The 17,504-nt window shown below is 39.7% G+C and overlaps 1 protein-coding gene across 1 annotated transcript in view; it reads left to right on the top strand.

Annotated features, from left to right (window-relative positions):
- Positions 1 to 17,504, top strand: part of LOC132113932 (short transient receptor potential channel 3-like) — a 64,557-nt gene that overhangs the window by 7,807 nt on the left and 39,246 nt on the right. The window contains exons 2-4 of the mRNA XM_059521991.1: positions 5,845 to 6,610; positions 8,656 to 8,706; positions 12,638 to 12,823. Coding sequence (XP_059377974.1) covers positions 5,845 to 6,610; positions 8,656 to 8,706; positions 12,638 to 12,823 — 1,003 coding nt within the window. The remainder of the gene's footprint in view (positions 1 to 5,844; positions 6,611 to 8,655; positions 8,707 to 12,637; positions 12,824 to 17,504) is intronic.

The raw sequence follows: 17,504 nt of genomic DNA, 5'->3' as shown, positions 1-17,504 counted from the left end.
GTGGTGACAGCCGCGCCATCATGGAACACGAGTTCAGAACTATACCCAGAAACAGGATCGTCTGACTGGGGTTCAGCGAACTCTTCGCCCAATTGACACTGAGGCCGAGCTTCTCGAGGTGATCGAGTAAAATGGCCCTGTGGTCCACGAGCTCCGCTCGTGATTGGGCCAGAACCAGCCAGTCATCCAAATAATTCAGCACTCGTATGCCTCTGAGTCTGAGAGGAGCGAGCGCTGCATCCATGCACCTCGTAAACGTACGAGGAGCTACGGACAAGCCGAATGGCAGGACTGCAAACTGGTATGCCTGGCCCTCGAAGGCGAATCTCAAATATCGCCTGTGGTTTGACGCTATCTGTATTTGAAAATACGCGTCCTTCAGATCTATTGACATGAACCAGTCCCCTCTGCGAATCTGCGCGAGGAGCTTCCTGGTCGTGAGCATTTTGAAACTGCGTTTCATCAATGCCTTGTTCAGCTGTCTTAGATCCAGTATGGGCCTGAGACCCCCGTCTCTCTTGGGCACCAGAAAGTATCTGCTGTACAGCCCCCCCTCGCTTTGAGCTTGAGACACAGGCTCTACAGCCCCTTTGCTCAACAGTTTTGATATTTCGGCCCGAAGTATGTGTGCTACTTCTGTTTTGACCGTAGTTTCGACGCGCTGAAAAGCGCGGTGGGCGTCGAGAAAACTGTAGCGAGTAGCCTCCCTTTATAATGCCTAGCACCCAATCCGAAACCCCTGGAAGCGCTGACCATGCATCTGCATGAATGGCTAAGGGCTGGATGCGAAACGCGCTCTGTTGACTGGGCAACGGCGGTGCTCGAGTGCGCTGCGCATCTGAGGCAGGGAGCGCGCTGATCACAGCGGGCAGATCGCTCTTTCTCGACCCCGTTCCGGCGCTTAACCGACTGGAGGGAGGCTGAGCGGGTCCCGTGGGACTCGATATATCTGCGAGTAACCGTGGGCTGCATGTGTGCACTTTTACCACTTTCAACTCGCTGTCTGCCTGTGCAGAATGTACGTGCACGGGCCTCGTTTTTACCGATCCGTGTCGATCTTATGTGCGCTAGCCCTGTGTGCAGGGCTGTGCTTACATGTGGAGATGGGCACTGGGTAGTGGGCATCGTCACTGCATTTATAGCACCATCGGCCGTGGCCGGACGAGCGTGCACGGGTTTCGTTTTTACAGAAACCACATGGCGCGTGTGACATAGTAATTGTGGGCACTGAGGGGTGGGCACGTTTACTATGCAGTGTGCGCGACCGACTTGAGTCGACATTATGGGCGCAGGCCCTGTGTGCAGGGCTGTGCTTACATGTGGAGATGGGCACTGAGGAGTGGGCATCGTCACAACATTTATAGCACCATCGGTCGTGGCCGGAACACCAGAAAGCACACTCTTTTTGTGAAACATCTGGGTAGCCGTGATAACGGCTTTTGTGTGCAGGCAAGCGGGCACTCGTGCAGGCTTGCGCATTGCAGAAGACACTGAGGCAGTCACAACTGTTGGAACTGCAACAGCGGCGCGCTTGGGTGAGAGCTCGGCCGCAGCGGAACTCGAACACCGGCGCTTTCCCAGCAGTGCTAGGGTGCTCTCGGGGCTTCTGGCTTCACCGCAATCCTCTGCCGCGGCTCCCGCGGCACGGGGCGACGGCTTGAAGAGCGAGAACGGGGTCCCGAGCTGCGTTGCTGACGCTGTCGCGATGATGCAGCAGGAGGCGGTGGGCGCGACTGAGAGCTCTGTGGGGCCGGTCTAGAGCGGCTAGCTGCAGAACTGGAGCGCTTCGGCAAGAAGTGCTTGAACGCCTGCGAAGCTTTCTGGTCCTCTGCGAATCTCTCCACAAACTCGTTGACGGAAGATCCGAAGAGGCCGGCAGGAGTTAGCGGCGCGTCAAGGAACGCAGCGCACTCAGACTCCTTGATGTCAGAAAGCGACAGCCACAAATGCCTCTCAGCCACCGTAGCGGAAGCCATAACCCGTCCCATGGCCTGTGCAGCGGACTTAGTAGCGCGGAGGGAGAGATCCGAAGCACTCCTCAGATCCGCGAGACAGATCGCTTCAGGTCCCATCTCATCCAGCTTGCGGAGAAGATCGCCCTGGAAGATCTGTAGCGTAGCCATAGTGTGTAACGCAGACGCAGCCTGCCCAGCAGCAGAGAATATCCGTGCGAGCAGCTATGACGTCATGCGGCAGGCTTTGGATGGTAACGCCGCCTTAGTCCGCCGTCCAGCAGAGGGCGGGCAAAGGTGCGCTGCTATAGCCTGTTCCACCGGCGGAAGTGACAGGTAGCCTCTGTTCTTAGCACCGTCCAGTGTGGAGAATGCTGGCGAAACAGATGAGCGGATTCTCGCCGAGAATGGAGCGTCCCAAGCCTTCGCCACTTCTTCGTGAAGCTCAGGAAGAAAAGGGGCGTGCTTTGAGCTTGAGGAAGAGCGCTCATCCGGAAGATAGCTACCATCCAGCCGGGAACGTGAAGGGGGCGCTGGTGCAGACCACTCGAGGCCGAGGCTCGCCGCGGCCAACGAGAGTACACGCATCAGCTCCTTATAGATATCCCCCCGTCTGCTGGGCCTCTGAGCAGCGGGCGCGAGATCCACGGAGCTCGCCCAACCCTCACTGCCCAAAGCAAGCAGAGAGCACGTGTCTTCTTCCTCCGACGCGGGCCTGAGATCCACTTCCTCAGATGACGCGTCGGCAAGCAGCGGACGCTGAGCATCGGGAAGCGATGCAGGGGAGACCGGCGAAGCGGAGGGAACCGGCGAGCTCGGCCGAGCTGGAGGTGGTTCTGGTAGTCGCTGCGAGTGGCGCTTCTTACGGCGCTGCGGCGCAGCGGATGATGCAGGCTTCGAGAAGGATGCCAGGCGAGTCCTCAGAGTCACCATAGGCATCAACTCGCAATGAGGGCATCCGCCGTCAGCGAGCGCGAGCGCTGCATGGTCCTCACCCAGACAGGAGACGCAGATGACGTGACGATCTCCTTCGCTGAGCGGGGCTCTGCACGAGCCGCATGAGGGCATCTTTAAAAAGACGCAGCTCTTTTGTGAATGTGCGTCGCAGGGCGAACACCGCACAGGATATAACAGAACAAGGATGTAAAGGATATGGGCGCCGGATAGCGCAGCAGGAACGGCAGTGGAAGGCGGCGATGCCAGCGGCTTCAGGATGGCTCGTCCTGCTGATATGCTCTTCCAGACGGCGCTTGCTTCCTCGTGATCCAGCGATGCGTGAGCTTCGCTGAAGAGACGAAAAATCAGGTGAGTCAGCCTTTTCGAGCTCCTTTTATAGGTTGGGCCACACCTGTTTCGGCGGGAAGTGGCAAGAAGGGCGCGAAGCGCCCTTATTGGTCTGATGTTGCATCAGCCTGCGCTCGATAGGCTGTGCAGTTGCCGCAGAACAAGCCAATGAGCGAACGAGCCGTCTCGCCTAAGGCTGTGTACTGCTGCAAATGCGCTTTACAAAAATACAAAATTAAGGATAATTTTTTGCTTCAGTATTTCGTGAAAAGAGACTTTTCCCGTAGCGTCTTAGCTAAGACGCAGTACGAGAGAGCTCTCGTAAGAGAACCATCTCGATTGGGTTCAGGTCCGGTGACTGTGGAGGCCAGGTCATCTAGCGCAGCACCCCATCACTCTCCTTCTTGGTCAAATAGCCCTTGATGCCTTCAGTGTGACTCTACAATTTTCATAGTCACGAAAATAAAGAAAACTCTTTGAATGAGAAGGTGTGTCCAAACTTTTGGTCTGTACTGTATGTACACATATGTACACATATATGTACACATATATATGTGCATACATATACCTATATAGGTACATATATGCACGTATATATGCACCTATATGTTCACCTATAATAGTAAAATTAAAAACCATTTTGTCATACATTTCCTTCTTTTCCTCTATCTTCATACAAGAAAGAGTTGACCTTGTAAATGTTTCTCGAAAACGTTTAGACATCATAGTTAATATATCATGTTAATATATTGCCATAGTTAAATTCCATAACATGCCAATTACATGTGATACCAATTTCACGTGTTCGCACATACATAAGTTCTTGCATAATTTTTTTCGTTAATTCTTATTTTTTGCCTTGATAATAGAAAATATGAGCTAGACATCATGTATGTATCATGATATGAGCTACAAAATGACCAGATCCTGCCATTAGCTATATAGAAGACATATCTTGTGTGTATAGGGCTTATATGTGGATATGAAGAAGCAATACATATATTTCCTGTATATGCACATATATGCACCTCAGTTTTACCTATATGTGGCATATATACGCATATAAGCAGCATATATGCGCATATATGCAGCATATATATTATAGGTTTCATATATGCGCATATATCCACATATAAGTTCTTTCCATGTGGGTAAACCTAACCCTACCCATAATTTATTCCTAAAAACAGTGTGAAATGATGGGTGTAGACGCACCTAACCCTGATCGTAAGCCTAAAACAGATATTTCCTGAAAAGTTATCCCTCAATCCTGATTGGTTAATTGGAATGTTGTTCCAGGAACAATGAGGATGTTGATCCATGAACATGTTGTAACTGGTGAAATCACGCTCACCATTCCAGTCCTCGCGCTACTCAGCTCTGTTTCTCTTTAACACACCTAATTCAAATAATAAACTCGTTAGAAGTGATCTCCATCCATGAACTGTGTTCCCGTTGACATGGTCCCAACACAGTGTTCATTGCTCCCTACTCCCTGAGCAGGGTAAATATGTTTACTTCACTTCAGAACATTCAAAATGTGACAAAATATACCTCAGTAAATAAATACAATTTAAATTCACATCTCGCACACTACAGTGCACTTTGAATGGGATATATATGTTCACTTCTTACTGGAATCATGGGGGAATATCCTGTGATGTCCACTTCGCAGGGCACTTACGTTCGAATAGAATAAACGTCTGAAGCAAAAAGAGGAACATACAAAATGTGCAGAGCAGGGGGCGCAGTGACTGGAATTGAGAACCGCTGGCCAACTCGTGGCTGTGGTAAATGTGTGCAATAATTAACCACACTGCGATGACAGCTTAGCAAGGAGAAAGTAAATGAGCGAGCAATGTGCGATATATATCGTGTACTAATGTCCTAACTGTTTTAATGATGTGCGAGCTGACATTTTTTACCTTTGCAAAATAAAAAAAAAACACATTATGAGATTTTTTTTCTGTGCCGGATGAAGGCTATCAGAATACAACATAATGCAAGATATGGGGGCAAAAATATTAGTTAAGTAGCCTAATATAAGAGTGTTGCTTTCCCGAATGCCAGCGCGATCGCAAATGAATTGATTTAATACAACAGCTCAACAAACAAGATGCTAGTATTAAGTGTGTTATATTAGTCGCAATGCTGTCTATCTCTGTTTTGGCACGAAAAAGTTTTTAACAATGCTAATTGAGTAATTGTGCATCTCAAGATTTTCTTATATTATATATTAACATTGTTAAATGTATTATCCATTGACTCACTAAATGTGAGTCAGCTTTAGTTGAGTACAGACGTCACTCAAACAAGACACTCACCTGTCTGAATATGGCATCTGTTGTGTTTCATTAAAAAGCTATTAAAAGCCAGAGGGTGATCTCACCTTCAGCAGGACCATCCGTCCCGAAACACCTTTACGTCCCTGTGGGATCACATGCCTGATGATACACCACTTGTCAGCTCTCAGTGAGAAAGTCAACTTGTTGGATATTTGTCAAAGGCGTGAGATATAATCAGGCAGCCAAGTGCATAGAAATTCACTTACCCTTGGATGAGCTTGACTAATGTTCACAAGGTAAAAATCCTTCTTTTTCAATTGCAGGAAATCTTTGGATACTTTCCCCCATCGCAGGATGACCCTACCACGAGAAAAGGGCCGGCGACAGGCAATTCGTGGACCAGCGTTCATGTTCAACAACCGTGGCAGCAGCCTCACGGCAGAGGAAGAACGCTTTTTGGATGCGGCAGAGTACGGCAACATCCCAGTGGTCCGGAAAATGCTGGAAGAATCACCCACGCTCAATGTGAACTGCGTCGACTACATGGGACAGAACGGCCTACAGTTGGCCGTTGGCAATGAACACCTGGAAGTCACCGAGCTGCTCCTGCGGAGAGACAACCTGGCCCGTGTCGGGGATGCACTCCTGCTGGCCATTTCTAAAGGTTACGTGCGTATTGTAGAGGCCCTGCTGGGACATCCGTCTTTTGCGGGCGGCGAACGACTCACCCGCAGCCCCTGCGAGTTGCAAGACGACGACTTTTACTCGTACGACGAGGACGGCACACGTTTCTCGCCCGATATCACGCCTATCATCCTGGCCGCCCACTGCCAGAAATACGAGGTGGTGCACATGCTGCTGATGAAGGGCGCCAGGATCGAGAGACCACACGACTACTTCTGCAAATGCGCTGACTGCACAGAGAAGCAGCGGAAGGACTCATTCAGCCACTCGCGGTCCAGGATAAATGCGTATCGTGGACTGGCCAGTCCAGCGTATCTCTCTCTGTCCAGCGAAGACCCAGTACTGACCGCGCTGGAGCTGAGCAACGAACTCGTCAAACTCGCCAACATCGAAAAAGAATTTAAGGTAGTATGGCCACCATTGTGGAACTGGATTACCATGCATTTGTTTTTGTTTTAATAACATGTCTTTTGAATGTTTTAATTTGATTTGCATAAGGGTTTTTATTGGCCACATGCACACTGCAAATTTTGGGAGTCGCAACCACTTTTAAATATAAGAGCGAATTAATCCACTAAATGATTAAAGTGCATATAGAAATAATGCATGTGCAAACTGTGATATCTGATTCACGAACAAATGACTCTTATGAGTCGGTTTTGATGAATCAGTCAAAAAGATTCACAAACTGACATCAAACATATTGACCACATATACAAAGTTTTTAGAATCTTAACCACTTTAAAATATAAGAGCAAATGAATTAAATAAATTATTGTACTGCATTCCATATAAAAATAAAACAGGAGTCCTGATTCACACCCGATGCCACAATGTAAAATCCAGTCGAGAAAAAAATGTAAAAATGCAGTTTTGTCATAAATTTTTCTCAGATTGCGTAATCACATCTTTGAAGTGATGAAGCAATAAACACATGTCTGATTCATGAAACAATTACTTGGTTTTGATGAATCATTCAAAAAGATTTACAAAATGATCTTAAAATCATTTGTGAGACTAGGCTGTAATTGTATTTTTAAGTTTGCCCCATATGTTTTTTTTTCTTTAAACACTTTTTATTTAAATGTATTTGTAAATGTTTTGACTCTACAGCAGATTTATTTTCCTTTAAATATATTGCAGAATAGTTTTTACTGGCCATGTGTGCACTGCTTAGTTTAGGGAGCAAATTTTAACTGTCACCGTCCCACTTGTGGGACGCTTGGCACTCTTTTTTGTTGTTGTCTTTTTCTCTATAAAATCTTTTAGTAATCATCATAAATCATATATCATTTGAAAGCTTAGAAGCCCAAGATTCATCCTGTGAAAACCATTTTGAAATCGGATATTGCTTTACCATGGAAATGGTACTTTAAAATCTAATGGTGGTCACCTCCCCCTTAGTGGGCAGGGTCAAGTGTCATAAAACATAATGCATTACGGCCTTCTAGAACCAAAACTTTTTATAATCTTTGCAAAAATTTTGAGATAGAAGTCAAATTCACAGAGAAATCTAGAGAAAAAATCGTTAAGAAAAATTCAAAATAGTTTTGATGACTCCCAGTGGCTGTGTGTGGTATGACGCCCTAAATAAAATCTCACAGGAACCTCAATTTTTTTCATATCAACTTCAAATTTATAACATAACTTATTCAGACACAAGGCTTTAATTTTATACCAATTTTAGAGTAAAACCTGTTATGTAAAATATAATAAATAAAATAAAATAAAATTAATATAGCGCATATTATTTACAGTACATTTAAACTTCTATAGCTTTTTGATACTTCAATTCTCCAAAATCTGCTAATTTTCTTCTTTAAAAAGAGACCAACCTTATGTTTATATTCCAAAGTGTTCATAAATTACAGCAATTTTAGTTTGGATAGTGCACTTTAATGCCTATTTTAAAAATGGGGGGTGACAGTTAAAGGGTTAATCTTAATTATTTCACTTCACAAAAAAAAAATAATAATAAAAACAAAAATTTTATAGTAGTCGTACTGTGATAAATAAACATTTTGTGTAATTTATCATTTTATCTTGTTACATTAATCACATCTTTAAAGTGACACAGCATGAACCGTGATGTCTGATTTGTAAACAAACGACTCTTTTGAGTTGGTTATGATGAATCAGTCAAAAATATTCACAAAATATTTGTCATTTTAATCAGATTCAATATGTAAATAATTCAAAGCCCTTTCTGGACTGAGTCATTTTAATTTGTCTTATTCCAAATGAACCTGGAGTGTGAATGTGGCCAGTTACAAGCTGCATATTATTGCATTTTTGTTGTTGTCGTTAAATTTCATTCTCCATCCCAAACTCTCAAAGAATCAGAGTTCGTCCTACATTTGCATCACTTATCTTAACATTTATCTCCATTTAACTGCATTTTAACTTCTGCTACGTGTGTGTCTGTTTGTGTGTGCTGCTGCCGTCAACAGGATAAAAAGAACCGTAATAAAGAGACGTCGCAGCACAATGGCTTCTTTCTGGTAAATATGTTTGACTACATAATATTCAATAACTTGTCATGCTTGCTGATTCAGCTTTTATGTCAAGGCCGGCCTGTCTGCTTGTCTGGACAATCGAATTGCTGAATTGCTATCAGTTTTTGCAGCCGCAGAAGTGCAGAGCCAAAGATTGACTTCAGATAAACTGATCTCTCTCTTCAGCTCTGTTCAAGATCCTTTTATTTAAGAATGAATCATTTGTTGTTTTTTATTAAGCTGCACTCTCATGCAAACTCATTTATGCTTTGAAAGTTCACTTATGCACAAATAAAAAAATATATAATACTGCATAAATGTATGAATCTCACAAAACTCAATTCTTCAAATGAAATTAAAAATAATATATTTTGTATTAGGAAAATTAAGACATTTTGTAGAACCATAAGATTTATTATTATTATTTACATTTTTAATTTTTTGCATTGTGACAATTTCTTGCAGCTAAACACACCTCCTTACTGTAATGCAAATCTCTGTTGTTGTAATATTAAAAAAATATATATTAATACATCATGTTAGTATCTGTAATTTTATTTAAATCATCATAAAAGTCAGATAACTTTATGCTAATTTTAATATATGAGAATATATATATATATATATATATATATATATATATATATATATATATATATATATATATATATATATATTCAGTTATTTTAAATATAATATTCAGAGTGTATACATATACACAATTTGCTGCTGCATGAAAAATAAAGTTAAAATATAGAATCAGACTCCATTTTCTTTACAAAATTATATTATATAATTTGATTTAGTTATATACCATAGTTAGTTATAATATCTTAATTATAAAATGTTATGTATTTTTGATTTTGGAGTGAAATTTGACCTGGACATTTCTGTGAGATTCACCTAAATATTGCTAAGTTCTTGGTGTATATTTTTACATTTTGTCTTATTGAGCAAATAATCACATGCAACTATTGTACATCCATCATACTTGCGATGATAGCCGTCATAATGCCTAGTGTCTGATTCTCATATACTGTAGCATATGCTCAGTAACATTGCTTTTCTCATGCTGACAAGAGGTTTGTTCACATCCTGGTGGTATGAGAAGGTATAATATTCTCCCACAGAGAACAATAAAGCACACAGCATGTACTGTTTTAAACAGAACCTCAGCAGCAATGCATGCTGGGAGATCACACTGATATGACGTCTACCTGATGACTATCAAGTGAACCCTGTGGAGGACCATGCTCTGTTTGATTATGCTTATTCAATACTGTCAATAATGTTTTTAGATGAAGCAAAGAACCATTTGGCATCAAGAGTTGAGTGTATCTGAGGTTAACAAGTGAGGTATTGACTTTTCCTCATGGTAAAGGGGCAGCTGTGGCCTAATGGTTAGAGAGCTGGGCTAGTTACCCAGAAGGATTGCTGGTTTGAGTCTCGTGCTGGCAGAAGTTGGAGGTGGAAGGGAGTGAATGAACAGTGCTCTCTTCCACCCTCAGTACCCATGGCTGAAGTGCCTTGAGCAAGACACTGAACCCCCAGTTGTTCTCCAGTTGCTGGATCTATAGCTGCCCACTGCTCCGGGTGTGTGTTCACTTCTCACTGCTGTGTGTGTGCACTTGGATGGGTTAAATGCAGAGCTCTAATTCTGAGTATGGGTAACCATACTTGGCAAATGTCACGACTTTCACTTTCACTGAAGGAATTATTACAACATGAAACAATACTATAGTGTTTTTGAACCATACTATAGTAAAGTACTTGAATTAATTTATTGTGGTAATTCTATAATTTCTGTGGTAATATAACCAAATTGCTTTACCCAATACTGTACTAAGTTTATATTTTATATTATACTACAATACACTGCAGTTCACTATAGTAAAAACTAAAGTTTATACTATAGTATATGTTACAGTTTATCAGTTATCTATAGTTAATTACTACAGTATGCTGTAGCATTAATTAAAAAGTGTTGTAAATAGTATAATACCGGTATATGTAGTATAATACACTTTACTATAGTTGGTTCAAAAGCACTACAGTATTTACAATAAATTACTATAGTATTTTTTCATGTGGGTGGTGTTATGGTTTATTTATTCAGTTCAGTCAAGAAGTCAGTCAAAGAATGACCCAGGATGATTCACATCATGTCAAGTGAATCAATAACCAGGATCTTCTTCTAGAGTTCTGTTGCTTTTGGAAATAGTTTAGAGTTAAGGCTCCATCACTTCTTTGTTTTTCATAGTTGTAAAAATGGTTTGGCATGCTGTTATTGAATAATTTTCTTAAAATGAGCTTTGCGTGTGTAACTTAATTTCTTAATTTCTCTTAAAAGTTTCAGTAAAGTCAACATGAAATTACAATCACAACCCATTTTACCTAAGGCTGGTTATTTAAATAGAAAAAATATAGAATGGGACATCAAAAATTGACTTATATTCTGAAAACTGGTTGTTGCATGTTAGAGTTTTGCCTCTCAAAACCCTGATGGTGACCATTTGTTGAACAGACTTGATTTATGATTTTAACTAAAAAAAAATTAAGAAATAAAGAAATAAATAATCATAATAACAATTTAAGATATTATTTAATTTATTGGATTTTAATGAAATATTAATTCTTACTGTGAAATAATATGTATCTCTAAGTCATTTACATTGAGCCCAGTGTTACAGAAGCAAATATAGGGAGAATTTTGATTTCATGTTGACTATAGCTTACCATTTTCTGTTGTTGTGATGCATTTTACGATTATGTATGCTCTTTTCTGCTACAGAGAGTTTTCTAACAATGTAAAATATTTAAAGTGGACCCGAAAAGCTGCGTGTTTGTAAGAAACAAAATCAATTTGTTTTTACTTTCATTTTTACTTCAAACTGATAATTCTGGCCAAAATATGAGTCCATAATCTATAATAACGCTCCCTAGAAAAGTCCACATCCTGCTGTCCTCTCATATAAAATCCAGCAACACATTTGTTCAAAAATGTTTTGGCTTGTAAACTGTGCTTCATCTGTGCATATTTCTCTTTCTGATTCGGACAAGGCAACTTTTTCCACTGAAGAAAGTAATATTCTGGATAGAGGACTCAGTCGATCATTGATTTATTACATAGAAACATGCAACTTTTCACTTCACAAGATTAACTGATGGACTGAAGCCTTCAAGTGACAACGTTAAGTGTTTGTTTTTGGTTAGTGGATTATTTTGATGATTAATGTAATTCTCCACACCAGTGATTCCTCTCCGTGGACATCTGTGTAATATGTGTGAACATACATCCACTGAAAATCATCAACTGAACACACTAACACTTCAAACATGATGAAGAACATTTTGATGTTAATGCAGAGAAAAGATCCTGCAGCATTTGACACCTGCAGATCCAGATACTTGATTTGCTATCTTGTTATCTAATGAAATTAAAATAATACAAATGCACAAATGTTGTTGGGATCAAATCAGGCTTTGTCGCTCACCAGCTAAAAATGTTTGTTGTGTAATGACAGTAATGTTTCGATACCAAACAGGAGAGCAGCCAGTGACCTGAAAGATTTCCTATTCAAGGACAAATATGTTTTCTAGGAACAGAACAGAATATTGCTTTCGCCAGAACCAAAGATAATTGCAGTGGTTCTGTAAATATCACAATCATTACAATCATAAACTCCCCTTTGGAAAACTGGCAGATCTTTGCAAAATGTTCTCTTTCCACGATAACTATTAGGGCTGAATGGTGTTGTGTTTGGAGTCTGATGGATTCTGGCAAAGACTCCATCTCCTGCTGATGCCCTTGAGTCAGACGTTGCAGTGGTTGTTCAAGCCTGACAACCGTTTCACCTGAAAGGCCCCTGTAGACCGTGAGCTCCTGTTTTACAGTGTTCAAACAAACCTTCTCTGCTCTTTCTCTCCTTCTCTACAGAACGACTACAGGAAGCTGTCTATGCAGTGTAAAGACTTTGTGGTTGGCGTTTTGGATCTGTGCAGGGACACGGAGGAGGTGGAGGCCATCTTGAATGGAGATATATCCGCCGAGCTCGAGGAAGGCCAGCATCATCGCTCCCTGCTCAGTCGAGTCAAACTGGCAATTAAATACGAGGTTAAGAAGGCAAGTGTCTCTCTAATGATGGGGTTACACTGCACTTTTAGGGAAGTTTTGTTTGGAAAACAAGAAAAATATGATTATTTATGTTGTCAAACACTAGTCAAACGTTTTATTTTTATTTTTAAGCCTCACCAAGGCATTTTTTTATTTTATTTATGCTGTGAAATATTATTAGAGTTTAAAATAACTGGGGAAAAAATGAAAGGGACAGTTCACCCAAAAATAAAACTATTACCCCATGATTTACTCAACCTCAAGCCATCCTAGGTGTATGTGACTTCTTTTTGATGAATACAATCAGAGTTATATTAAAAAAAATATATATATATATATATCCTGGCTCTTCCAAGCTTTATAATGGCAGTGAATGGGTGGTTATATTCAGTAGTCCAGTGGTTCCCATTCCTGGTCCTGGAGAACCCCAACACTGCACATTTGAGATGTCTCCCTATTCCAACACACCTGATTCAACTCATCAGCTCATTGGTGATGACTCCAAGACCATAAATGTGTGTGTCAGATAAGAGAGACACACCAAAACGTGCAATGTCGGGGGTTCTCCAGGACCAGGATTGGGAACAACTGCAGTAGTCCGATAGAAGTACAATAAACTGCATCCATACATCATAAAAAGTGTCGCAAACAGCTCTGGGAGGTTAATAAAGGCCTTCTGAAGCAAATTGAAGCATTTGTATAAGAAAAGTATGTGTTTGTAATGTAAAGATAAACCATAATAAGATTAATAATAATAGATTAATAATTAATAATAGGCATAGAACCATATTTCGTGAGAACCACGTTTTGTTTATAGGAGCAAAGGAAGCAAAGTTTCCTTTGTTTAGCAAAGGAAAACCAGTCTCATCTTGGCTTATATTTAAATATTCAAACATTTTTCTTTACAAATTCTTATTTTGTTTAAATGCTCAGAATCCAGGCTTGCCATCACAGGAATTAATAACACAAATATTTAAGTAGAAAATTATTCTAATATAGATTATATGTATTAAAATTGAAATTATATTTCACATTTTTTTTATAAAAATAATTGCAGCTTTGGTGAGGAAAAGAGACTTTTATCAAAAACAAAAAAAAATCTTAATTATTCCAAACCTATGATATTTTTGTTGTTGTTGCTATTTTATAAATTTTTTCGTTTATTCTGCTGCAGTAGCTCATCTGTGCACAATTGTTTTTTAGATTATTTATTTTACAGGTACACAAGAAAACAAGGCTAATTATCAATATGAATATAGAATCTCATGCTTTCATACTAACAACACAGCTGACCACAGTATGCATCGCTGGAGTTGTAGCTGGAGCTGTAGTTATAAAATCACCTTGTGATTAGTGTTTATGAAAAGCTTATGCTAAAACGTTATTTAGGATTGCTGGGGATTGGCATTTGTTAAAGCTGCTTAGATTTACATTGACTGGGATATTTGGGTGAAGGATGCTTTGGATTTTCACTGGGAATGGAATGACAAGAAGCAGAGAGAAGCAGGTAAAGAGGACCGCAATTAATCACATGTATTTTATTGTAAAAGTGTGAATAATCCTTTATGCCAACTTAGTTTTGTTTAATCACCAGACAAACACGTCGTCCATTTCTCTCAAACACACAAACACACTGTCAGGGATGCAATCCGACGAAGCGTTAATCAGGCTTACAGCTCGAGCGTCACGCAGCCACCCTGACATAAAGTGTCATTTAAAGATGAGATTTCAAGAGCCCTAAACGCTCCCAGGAGGACGTGGAGTGTGAGGCTCTGGGTTGTGTTAGGAAATGAGTTTAGAGTCAACCGTCCACATTACGATGATTAATTCAGCGGTTGCTGTGTGCTTTTTCATGCGTGAGCAGTGCAGCCAGTTAGATTAAAAGTCATGCGGTGGGCGATTGTTTACTTTCAGAGATGTGAATGGCTCAGCTGGCTGCTTATATTGTCACTTCAAACAAGAAATATTTGTTTGGTTCAAGCATATTGCAGTCAATACATTCTTCAAAGCAAACCACAGTAGGCCGGTTGCAGTTTTTACATAAGGGCCTGAGTGTTATTATGTGCAATAACTATGGGCATTTTGCACATTTCACATTTTGCTAATTTTATTCTCATTCTATGTCTTTCTTTCTGGCATGCTTGGTTATAAAAACAATGGCGTGGACCAAAAAGATACATATTTCAATATTTATTATATTTGTTTGTTAAGGCCTAATCATGCATTTTATTAGCTTTTGAAACAGTTCCTTTTTATATTATTTTTGAGATATATAGTTGTTTTGTTATTAATATTCAATAATGGCAATAAAACACTACTTAAAATTGAACTGAATTGAAACGTGTGTGTGGGGGAAGGGGGTATGAAGTTACATAAATGTTAGGACACAACTTTCCTAATCTACATTAATGTATTATCTGCACACTTTAGGTGACTACAGTATACAGACTGCAGTTGTTTATTACAGTATAATAAACAACAAAAACACTACCAGTACTACCATGATGATATATATTCCAATAGTAGCCTATGTATAGATCACATAGAAAGTTTTTTAATAATATATTAAATATTATTATATGTAATATCAATTTTACATTGTAATATATTTCAAATACTGCATTGTAATATAACATCAGAGTGTTATATTAGGATAAAATGTCATCTTATTATTTTACATCACAATGATTTGTTCTCGCACGTATATTGTGTTGCATTCAATCAGGCAGCATCACACTTAATTCTGGCACTCTGTCTAACTGAGCCTAAATAGAAATCCCCAGAGAAGCATCACAGACATTATTGTAATTCACTAAACTGTGCCTGTCTTCTCCACGATCATCATGAGTGCAGGATCTGTGGCCCGCGGCGGCCTGTTCTGTCCTGTCATTAGTAAAGAGCTGCCCTAGAGCTACAGCAAGAACCATCTGATCCTCTGCACTGAGTGAATGAGTGTGGCCTGCAGAAACAAACCGGCTCATTGCAGCACAACTATCAGCGTCAAACACGTCTTTCACTCTCTTGTAGAGAAACCTGTTGTCTGCTAAAGTCTAAATGTCTGAGACTGTGCTGAGGAAGTGCTGAATTTTGGACACAGCTACCATGACACACACAAGGAAAAAAGATTTATGAAAGCAAGAATGCATAATAAATCTCATTGGTGAATGGATATTAAACCCATAACAGAGCTTAAAAGAGGGCTGTGTGACCACCAGAACACCTTAGCAACCACTTAAACACCCTAGCAACCATAAAAAAACACTCTAATAACCATATTAAATTAATAAAATATGAAATGTAAACATATATAATCATTTTAAATAGTATCATACAAATATTTGAATGGAGATCACTTAGATATAAATTCAAATATTCTTTAATAATTTAAACAGTATTTAATGGTAATACATTTAAAAATATGTTAATATTTTATTTGTATTATCAAGGAGAGGCTTGTGATTTTTATTTAGAGATAGTAAGCAGCGACCTAGCAACCAAACATGACACCCTAGCAACCACTTTACAATATCCTAGCAACCACCCAAATCACTCTAACAACCAACCAAATCATCCTAGCAACCATATGTAAAGTGAAGGATATTTTAAAATATTATTATATATATAATACTCAAATATAGAAATATTAGCTGTACAATTCACACATTATAGAAATAATAACTGATTATATATAATTCAGATTTATTGTTTCTAATAAAAATATTTTTTTTATAAATATTTCTTATAAAAATATACTTAGTTTCTGAAATGTTTACACAAAACACCCTATCAACCGTACATAAATGTATATAATATTTTAAAATAGTATTGCATAATATACAAATGTAGATATAGAGGTAATATTTAAACATTACATTAATAATAATTTATTAAAATAATACATATTGGTGTTTTAATATTTATGTGCTATCATTCAATTTACATTAAAAAATTAATAAAAATAATTTATATTTAATTTATCTTTCTGTAAAAATCTTCTAAAATTTTCACTCCTATTACCTTAAATGTTGTGCTTTAACTACTACTGCTGCAGTTTCCTGAATAATGTCACAGCAAGGTCATGTAGCATGGTTTTGATTTTGGTAGATGGTCTGAGATCATTCACTGTCTTCTGGTATTCATGAGATCCGTTGGTTTTGTCGAGAACAGCCACTGGAGTTTGGCTTTTCTGCTGATGAGTAAATGTTACTTGGAGGCAATCCAAGCAGAGGTGACAGACCCATGAACAGGTTCCTGAAGGATCTTCCTCTCAGGTTACACGCATGAGCTTCCTCAACAGCCTGGCGAAGCTCCAATCTGATCAGGGTGCACAGCTTTATATCTGTCTGCTGGTGATGCCAACCAACTCACAATGCAATCATGACTCAAACTGCCCCAGAGAAGCCCTTTACGTCCTTGAGGAACAGCTTCTGGTTCTCTCAACATTTCTCTCATGCAGTGCACATCACTTTTGTCCAGTACGTCACTTCATTTATCTCCTTATTTAGACTGCTGTACAACCTCAAAAACTAACTACTGTCTAAGATTATTCATGCATACAGTATATTACAGTATTTTTTATAATGTCTTCTAAAACGTATAATGTTTCTAAAATGTTGACATGTCCACTTTTCTTCTTGTGATTACAACATTATTTAATGTTGTCGGGGGGTTGTGGGTATGGGCAGAGTCA

This window comes from Carassius carassius, chromosome 33 (genome assembly GCF_963082965.1).
Source record: "Carassius carassius chromosome 33, fCarCar2.1, whole genome shotgun sequence".
NCBI classification, from domain to species: Eukaryota; Metazoa; Chordata; class Actinopteri; order Cypriniformes; family Cyprinidae; genus Carassius; species Carassius carassius.
This window is presented reverse-complemented; position numbering and strand designations above follow the sequence as displayed.